An 8,976-nucleotide genomic window follows, 5' to 3' on the forward strand; every position below is an offset into this window, starting at 1 on the left:
GTGTGTGTGTGTGTGTGTGTGTGTGTGTGTGTGTGTGTGTGTGTGTGTGTGTGTTTGATGTGTCTGTGTTAGCAGAGGCGGTGTGCCTTCAGGGCCACATCGAGCACACATCTCACTGCACCGTTTAGACGCTGGAGAACAACCTTCACTCATTCTCTGCCGTGTTTTCTCTTGACTCTATCTCTTCATCTCCGTCTCTCTTTCCTGTCGCTCTCTTTCCCTCCATCTTTCCATCTCTCCCTCCGTCTCTCTTTTCTCACCAAGAAACATATCCTAATTTTTTTTTCCCCGACATTCTAAAAAAGCAGCGCAGCCCACACAGACTTCACAAGGTTGCTCTCCTTTAACGGATGCCTCTCCGCAATGGTCTGCTCCTCCTCTCCTTCACTTTGCACATCTTTCTATCCCCCCTTCACCTTTTCTGTTGATTCCTAAAGGCGCTCCTTTTTTCCCCACCTGTTTCTCTACTGACAAGACAGTAGTTTCTTGCTCTTCCTCTGTGCTATCCCCCCCCCCCCCCAACTTGTATTCTTCCACATCTCCTCCTGTGTCACTTTCCTCCTTTCTGTGGCCTTATCTTGTCTCTTGGCTCATCCTCCATCCCAGCTACCTCCTGCTTGAGGCTTGGGCTTTCTTCTTTTTGTCCCTTCTCTCTCACCACGTTCCTTTCAGTCGAGCCTTGGGTTTCCTCGGCTGACTGTCCTATTCGTTTCTGTCCTCTTTTCTAAACCTACAGACCCTATCTGTCTTTTAGTATTCCCTTGTGGCCTGTTGCTGCGTGACCCATCCAGCTCCTCCATCCCTTTGGACTTAATCTGCAGGGAGAACAAATATAGCGAATGTGATCTCTCCTTTGCGTGCATTTGTGACATGTGAGTGCTCAAACGTATCTATCGCCGAAAGATGTGCCTGTGTTAGTCACTCGCTTGCAATAACAAAGAAGTAAACCCTCTCTGTGTGTGTTTGCATGATTTCCCTTTTCAAAAAAAATACTTCTTACTTATTCCTCCCAAGTCCAATTCGCCTGCTCCCTGTCTCCTTGCCTTTAATATCAACAGCCCCCCTCGGGCCTTGCTTTAGCCCGTCATGGCTGAGGACATAATTAATTTCTCCGCTTCTGAATGAAAAGCCTGCTTTCACCATGCTTCTAATTAAGCTAAAATAATAAGGTGTTTTTCAAGTTAGTGGAATTGCTTAAAAGTGTCTCACAAAAAAAACTAAACGTGATTATGCAATGGTTGTCTCAGCTAATCGAATTTGGTGACTTTCTTTAGCTTTTCTGTTGTTTGTTCAGTTTGATGCTTTTCAAAAACTTTTCTAAGTAGTCAGTCCCATTGTCTTGTCAGTTTAGACCTGTTTACAGTCAGTTTATGCAGAACGGTAGCTTTTAATTTGACCTTAGTTTGGAAAAATACAGTTTAATTCAGACAAATTAAGGTCAAATCTGAGCGGGGTCAAGATCAAAGTGGGTTGATTTGAAAAAAACACTAATATAAAAATATATATAGCAATTCATGTAAACTCTAATTTAGAAATCTTTCCATCAACATTTATTTTTCATTACACACTTTCCATTCATTCATCCGTCAATTTTCCTCACCCGCTTCTCCTTTCCGTCACTTGGAACTGGTGCCCATTTCCCGCCATCACAGTGAGAGGTGGGGTTTTACCCTGGACAGGACACAAGCCCATCATAGAGCCACATAGAGACAACCGTTCACACACAAACCCACGTCTAGGGACAATTTAGTCAATTAACCTGACATGAATGTTTTTGGTCTGTGGGAGGGAACCAGAGGACCTGGAGAAAACAGAGAGAACATGTAAACTCCACCCAAAAAAGCCCAGTCCAGGAGGCAATCCTGCTACCTTTACTCACTCTTTTACACAGTATCTTTGGTGGTAATTTCATCTTTTTCACTTTCAATGCAACTAAACGCTGAAATAACCAAATAATGTGAAACTGACAGCAGTCTCTCACCATACAAATTAGTAAAACCTTTGAGATTTGAGTTGTTTTAAAATAGAAATAATCCACTTTGTTCTTGGCTTCACTCAAACTAGTAGCTAGCTTGTCAATTCAGCCAGAATCAATCGTGGTCACAGCTCAGGTAATATAGTAATACTGAGTGGAAACCCTGGTTTTGCATTGATGTACTGGATTCAAAATACAGGAAGTATTTTTGAGTTGACAAAGAATTAGTTGTTCAAGCTGGTGTTATGCTAAAATTCATGAAAACTGGCTGCTGTTTGGAACCATTCCCCAAATTTACTCTTTTAAATAAGGCTGTCTGAAGAGTCTTGGGTGGCAATGTATAATATTGTACAGTATGTACCTGGTACTTTGAGGGTACAGATTTGATATGTACCTGGCAAGTACCAAGCTTTATTATGCATACACAATGATGTTCCATTTTGTTGCTGAACCTATTCAACTAGTTTTTTCACCTTGAACTTCAAAACACAGTCATGATAACAAAGCAATTGCTTCTAATGTTTATATTGTAACAAATGTGGTCCTTAACAGCTCTTTAATTGCCTAGATACTAATTTGGGTGACTCAGAATGTGTTACAAATGACATGTTAAACATTCACTAGTATTAGCAGCATCAGTTCTACTTGATTAAATGATTAAAATCAAATACAGTATATTCCATAAAAGAAGTTTTCAGTTTGCTGGTTTGAAAGATTCAGTTGTGTTTCCACAATGTCAGAGGAAACAATGAATTTTTGTTTTTGTTTTATCAGTGTTTGCACTGGCAATGCAATGCACACTATTGTGATTCGTTTCCCATCCAAGTCATCTCCAATTTGCCATGCTTCTCCTCCTGCATGCTTTGTCCTAGAGCTGCCATTGTAATTTATATCTGTAAAGCCCCTGTGCCAAAYNATGGCTATGCCTTTTGGTGCCTGTAAAACTTATAGTTTTTGAAATATTAATGTTTAATAAATTATAATGGCAGTCAATGGAGCCTTGTATTGGCCCAATACTGCCCCCTGCTGCCTCTACACAATATGAGACTGCACCATAGTTTTATAATATTTAAACTCAATAGTTCAGTGATTACAATATTAATATGATTGTATTTTGATGTTTTACTGTAATACTGTCTTTATGGTGTCCTATTGCTGTAATACGTACAGTATATTGCACTTAAGTGTCAATAATTGCATTGGCAAGGTAAACTTTTTCTGTATACATACAATCAATCCCTGGGATTGTCCTCTGCCACATCTATAGTCTCATGATGAGCACTGTGGGCTTTCATGCGGGAGATCAGGGTTCAAATCTAGCTACTGCAGCTTTAACAAAAATCTCTTCAAACTTCATATTGTCACACAATTACCTTAGTTACAAACACCTGCTGACGTGACAGGTACAAGCTGGTATAGAAARCAYATTTKAACTTGGTCAAAGTTCATTCTGAAAGTCCAATGCTCCTGCCTACATTGTCCTACAGCTGCCATTGTAATTTCTATCTTTAAAGGTCCTGTGCCAAATGATTTCTATGCCTTCTGGTGCCTGTACAACTTGTAGTTTTTGAAATATTAATGTTTAAACTTTATTCCAAATTTATATAATGGGAGTCAATGGGGCCTTGTAATGGTCAGATACTGCCCCCAGCTGTACTCAACTTGGTACTGCACCATAGTTTTCTAATATTTAATCTCAATAGTTCAGTGTTTACAATACTAATATGATTGTATTTTGATGTTTTACCATATCATTGTCTTAATACTGCTCTATTGTTGTAATATTATGCAGTTTAGTGTCAATAATTGTATTAGCAATGTGGCCTCTTTCTGCACACATACAAACCAACCCCTGGCACCACACCCTGCCACAGCTCCAACAGTCTAATGGTCTATGTCATGGGCTTTCATGTGGGATATCAGGGTTCAAAACCCAGCTAATGCAGCTTTAACAAAAAATCTCTTCCAACTTCATACTGTCACTCACTTACCTTAATTACAAACACCTGCTGACATGACAGGTATAAGCTGGTTTAGAAAACACATTTGAACTTGGTCAAAGTTCATTCTGCAAGTCCAATGCAGGCAAAAGCCATGCTACATGGCAATGCACACTTGTTTTTACATCGTAAAAACCCATGTCTAGTTTGGTTTATTGTTTGTTTGAAATTAATAAAAATTTTTGTTGTAAATAGGAGCAGATATCATAAGTTTTTTTTCTGCTGCTGCCTCTCATTTTATTTGATTTGTATTGTTTTGTAATGGGTTTTGTTTTGTTTATTTTTTTTAATGAAATGAATAAATTTGAAATTTGATTTGAATTTGAATTAATATTGACATGACTGCATGTTAAGAAAGACTTCTCAAGTCAGTTTTTACAAGTGTAATGTGGGTAAAAGAATACAACCTTTGTTTCTTTCAAAAAGTGGATATTTCAGAATGTTTGACCCAAAATCAGACTGTAATGCTGAGAGGGATTGAAAGAGAGAGAAAGGGAGAAGGCGGGGATGTCTCAGATTAAACAGGCCTTATAGTACAATAAGAAAAATACTGATGGAGCATGTCTATTTTTAGAGGTTTGCCAAGAGAAAGCCTCTTCTCTTGAAAACAAACAAAGCAGCACAGCTTGGGTTCGCAAAGTTGCATCCGAACAAACTGCAGGACTTTTGGAAGAACGCCTTTTGAACAGGCGAGAACAAAGTAGAGATGTTTGGCCAGACTGCACAGCATACCAGCACATGTACCTTATGCTAACTGGGCAATAAAAGAGCAGCTGAATAAGAGGTCTACTCAAGAATAAAATGAGGACTTTTTTGCTAAAAATCTTGTATTTGGAACACTAGTCAACAAGTGCTAAATTCTGAAATGAAAAAAAATCAACATACTTCTTTGTCCATGTATGGTTTGTTCTTTGTTTTTTCTGTTTCAAAATAAAACCAAAAAACAGTTGGGTATTTTTTTAGTTGTGTTTTAAAATTAAATTACAAAAACAACAGTTGCAAAAATTACATTTTCACTTCTCACCATAGATATGTTTGTCTTATTTAGAGGGAGCCGACGCAACTCATTGAGAGCTGATGATCTTAGTGTGAACAACATTGCTTTAATATTCCCTCATTATGCAGAATAAGGTTTGAATGCAGCCATTGCCAATATGTTCAGGAATGGTTTCTGTTTTTAAGCTGTCTTCCAACCACCATACAGTTAACTCTTCTTCTTTGGTGACTACTGTCATATTCGGTATCACTACATATTAAAACAACAACCTTATTTTGAATTTAGATAGCTGAAGCAAAAATAAAACACTGTGAATTATGATTTAGTTCAGTTTTACATTTAGGCTTCAAAATGGAGTGGCACATGGCTCAGTTGGTAGAGCTGTTACCTCTCGGCAAGAAGCTTACCAGATCGAATCCCAGCCATGGACATTTCTGGGTAGAGTTTGCATGTTCTCACCATGCATTTGTAGGTTTTCTCCAAGTTACCTCCATGCTAGGCTTAATGGTTATTTGTCATGACCTGTCCCAGGTGTACCCTGCCCCTCGCATTGTGACTGCTGAATATGGGCACCATTGACCCTGAAAGGGATTTTATTTGAAAATAAAAATAACGAACCACACCCAAATTCTTCTTTAACATTTTGTTGTAATCCAGTTTGGTCATACATGTATGTTTACGTCAAGTCAGCAATTTATCATCTGAGTTTCATATTGTTTCCTGAATGAACAATTCATCAGACAAAAAAAAAAGAAATTGCTTCTCAACCTCATTTGGACTCTGTGCTCTCTGTAGTCAGAAGAGTCTTTAGTAACTTCCACCAGCTCTAACTTGCACTCTCAGTTTCTGTCAACTCAGCAAGGCTGCCTATAGGGAGACGTCACAAATCCTCACAATCTGTTTACTCTCTGAATTGGATCTACTCTGAGTGAAGTCGTGGACAAAACACTGCTGTCAGAGAGGCTATTGTTACATCTGCATTACATTTAATTACCACATGCAGCTAATTGGGCTCCTGCACTTGTCTCAGGTCTTGGTAACACACAGTTATGATAATGAGCTGGTGGTAGACTCTTCCTGCAGGTGTGTGTGTGTGAGTGTGTGTTAGTGTAAGATAGCCTGGCCTACCAATTGCTGAGTATTATTTAGCAGACTTTATTATCTGACACTTTGCATATCTCTATTCCGTCTCGAGATTTTATCACCGTACTCTTATTGAAATAATTTTCATTTAGCTGTCACTTAAACATTTAGCCCCAAAACTCACAGAAGACTTGACACTTAGAATTTCCTGTGACAGGGGGAGCGTGGAGGAAGATAAAGGGCTGCGCTGTCTGTGTGATTTATGGATTTCATAAAGCCTAACCCCCTCTGCTGCCATCCGACACACCATCCTTCTCCGAACGCACCAAGCTCTCACAACAATGGGGTGGCTTTTGGTTCTTGTCAGTGCCGCACGCGTGTACACATCCACGCAGACACACAGCGGGGTCAGAGCTTCGGTTCTGTCAGCGCAGCCTCCCACTGAGCTCAGAGCAGCACCTCAGCCATCACCACTCTAAAGTAAACCCTAATGGGGCTCCTGCGCTCATTTGTGCGCACATCCACGCTGACGCGAGCTCCAGCCTGACAGCTTTTTTTGCAATCTTGTGTTCTGATTCTTTCTACTGATCTCATTTACCTCGTGTAAAAAAAAAAAAAAAGAAGAAGAAGAATCTGGCCTGCAAATTTTTCTGTTAACCCGAGCAAACAAAGATACAACGGAGGCGGCTCATAAATGCAGAGGACGGGGAGTCTTGTTATAGGAATAAAAAAATAAAACAGCATTACCCGGCACCATCCCCAGACGCATCAGCGTTTGACAGGTGGCAGCAAATAACACGCAGGTCTGCATGTCAGCAACACTGGTGTGATTGCTCTGCTGTAGGGACAGATGTGGCAGTGTAGGAAAGACGTGCACTTTGTCTGCGTCCAAGGCACCCAACGTCAGCACTATCAGGTCCGACGCTGCCAACTGCGTGTCAGTTTCCTTTCCCTCCCTAGTCCCAAGTCATTCTCCTCCTGCTTTTTTTATGGCTTCAGCATCATATGCCCATTTTACAATCTCTCCTCTTCCCATATCCTCAGGGTAGATGGTAATCCTTTCATAACAACATGTATACAGACCAATTTGGCAGCTTCAGCAGTGTGCCTCCCTCACAGAGGAGACACAGAGGCTAATTCTATCAATGAGTGGGTACTTATAACATCACCGGGGGATTGAATCCTATGCCTTTATGGCTGTATGGTTTTATAGGCAGAGTGTTAATGATGTGTTTGGTAATAAACCTTATCAGATAAGATTTTTAGGCCAGCAGTTTTAAACCTATGTGACCTTGGGGAAGGATGGGAAGTACCTGGCACGAGTGTCGCCCAGCATCCCATGCCTCTTTGCAAACATTTATGAAACTGGCTGGTCCTCGGTGGTAAAAACGATTATTAGAATGGCTTTCGCTTTCTTGACTGGACTCCCAGGCATAGCTGGCCAATCCCTATTACTTCTGTTCCCACTCTTGCTTCCAAAAAGCATCAATGGGATGAATGTTTGGGTTGTTTAGCATTAATCATTGTTGGTTTTTTTACTAATCTTCCACTCCTCTCACCCTCCACAGCCCCCTTCTCCCCTCTGGGCAGTGAGACGGTGGTGAAGTTCGACTCCCAGGGAGACGGCATGGGCAGATATAACATCTTCAGCTACCAGCGCTCCGGCGAACGTTACGGCTACGTGCCGGTGGGTGAGTGGGCAGAGAGTTTGAGTCTGAACAACGAGCTGATACACTGGCCAAGAGAGGTGGCGCCGACCTCACAGTGCAGCGACCCCTGTGAACTTAATGAGATGAAGAAAATGCAGGCAGGTGAGCGAGGACATTTGAACTGTTTTTTTTTTCTTTGCCATAGTAACGTAATTAAGTTCAGTGTGATTTTAAAAAAATCACTAATGTGCGCTCTCATTTATTTTTGTTTTCCAGGTGAGTACTGCTGCTGGATCTGTACAGCCTGCGAGCCTCATGAATACCTGGCTGATGAGTTCACCTGCTCGCCCTGTGCTCCTGGTCAGTGGCCCACTGACGACCTCACATCCTGTTATGACCTTCCGGAGGACTACATCATGTGGGAAGACGCATGGGCCATTGGTCCAATTACCATCGCCTGTGTGGGGTGAGTGGAAAAGAACCCATTCTACCAGTTTAGCTGGGAATAACACAAAAGATGTAGTTATTCAGCTGGTGGGTGACTTCTGTCCAGCCGACCCCACCGCCCCTAAAAAATGTTTACATTTTTTCTTATCAATTTATTACAAAAATTGATTTTAAATCTGTTGTACATTTAAAATTTATGATTCAGTTCAACAAAATACATTTAAAAGGTAAAAGATAATACTGGTTCTGTTACATTTTATCGTGTTTCACCTAACATTAATGGGCAACCTCCCACCACCACACACACACACACACACACACACATGCAAACCCCCCGTGCTGAAATGGACAGAAGCGGAAGGTGGCTCTTAAAGAGACAGAGGCCAATTTCAAGGCGTTCAGAAGAGGAAGTGATGAGAAGATACATTTATTTTCTATTTAAACATAAAAACAGAATTTTAATAACAACTAAAGATGACATAGATACTTTACTATGGTATAGTATTTAAATGTACGCCTGAGAAACACATAATACTGCCCCTTAAAAATAACTCCTAGCTCCAAATTCTTACAGCCATTCATGCAAATGATATTTTGTAAACCTTTAGATTTCCATCAGTTTTATATTACATTATTATTCCTGCAAATATATGATGATATTCTTCCCAGAAATGCTAATGATATATTCTGATTATTTTATTTGGGCTTGAAAATCACAAAAACATTTTGTGTAAGAAACTATTATGTAAAATAGGCAATATTGTGAGGTTATATGTGGTTAAGAGTATTTTCATGAACCACCATATAGTTATTATTTTTTATTTA

The 8,976-nt window shown here is 40.2% G+C and overlaps 1 protein-coding gene across 1 annotated transcript in view; it reads left to right on the forward strand.

Moving 5' to 3' along the window:
• grm3 (glutamate receptor, metabotropic 3) overlaps nt 1–8,976 on the forward strand; it is a gene marked incomplete at its 5' end in the record, with an annotated part of 35,347 nt that overhangs the window by 13,766 nt on the left and 12,605 nt on the right. Inside the window, 2 exon segments of the mRNA XM_014003455.1 lie at nt 7,624–7,866; nt 7,981–8,170. Of these exon segments, the coding sequence (XP_013858909.1) occupies nt 7,624–7,866; nt 7,981–8,170 (433 nt within the window).

Source organism: Austrofundulus limnaeus, unplaced genomic scaffold, assembly GCF_001266775.1.
Source record: "Austrofundulus limnaeus strain Quisiro unplaced genomic scaffold, Austrofundulus_limnaeus-1.0 Scaffold19, whole genome shotgun sequence".
NCBI classification, from domain to species: Eukaryota; Metazoa; Chordata; class Actinopteri; order Cyprinodontiformes; family Rivulidae; genus Austrofundulus; species Austrofundulus limnaeus.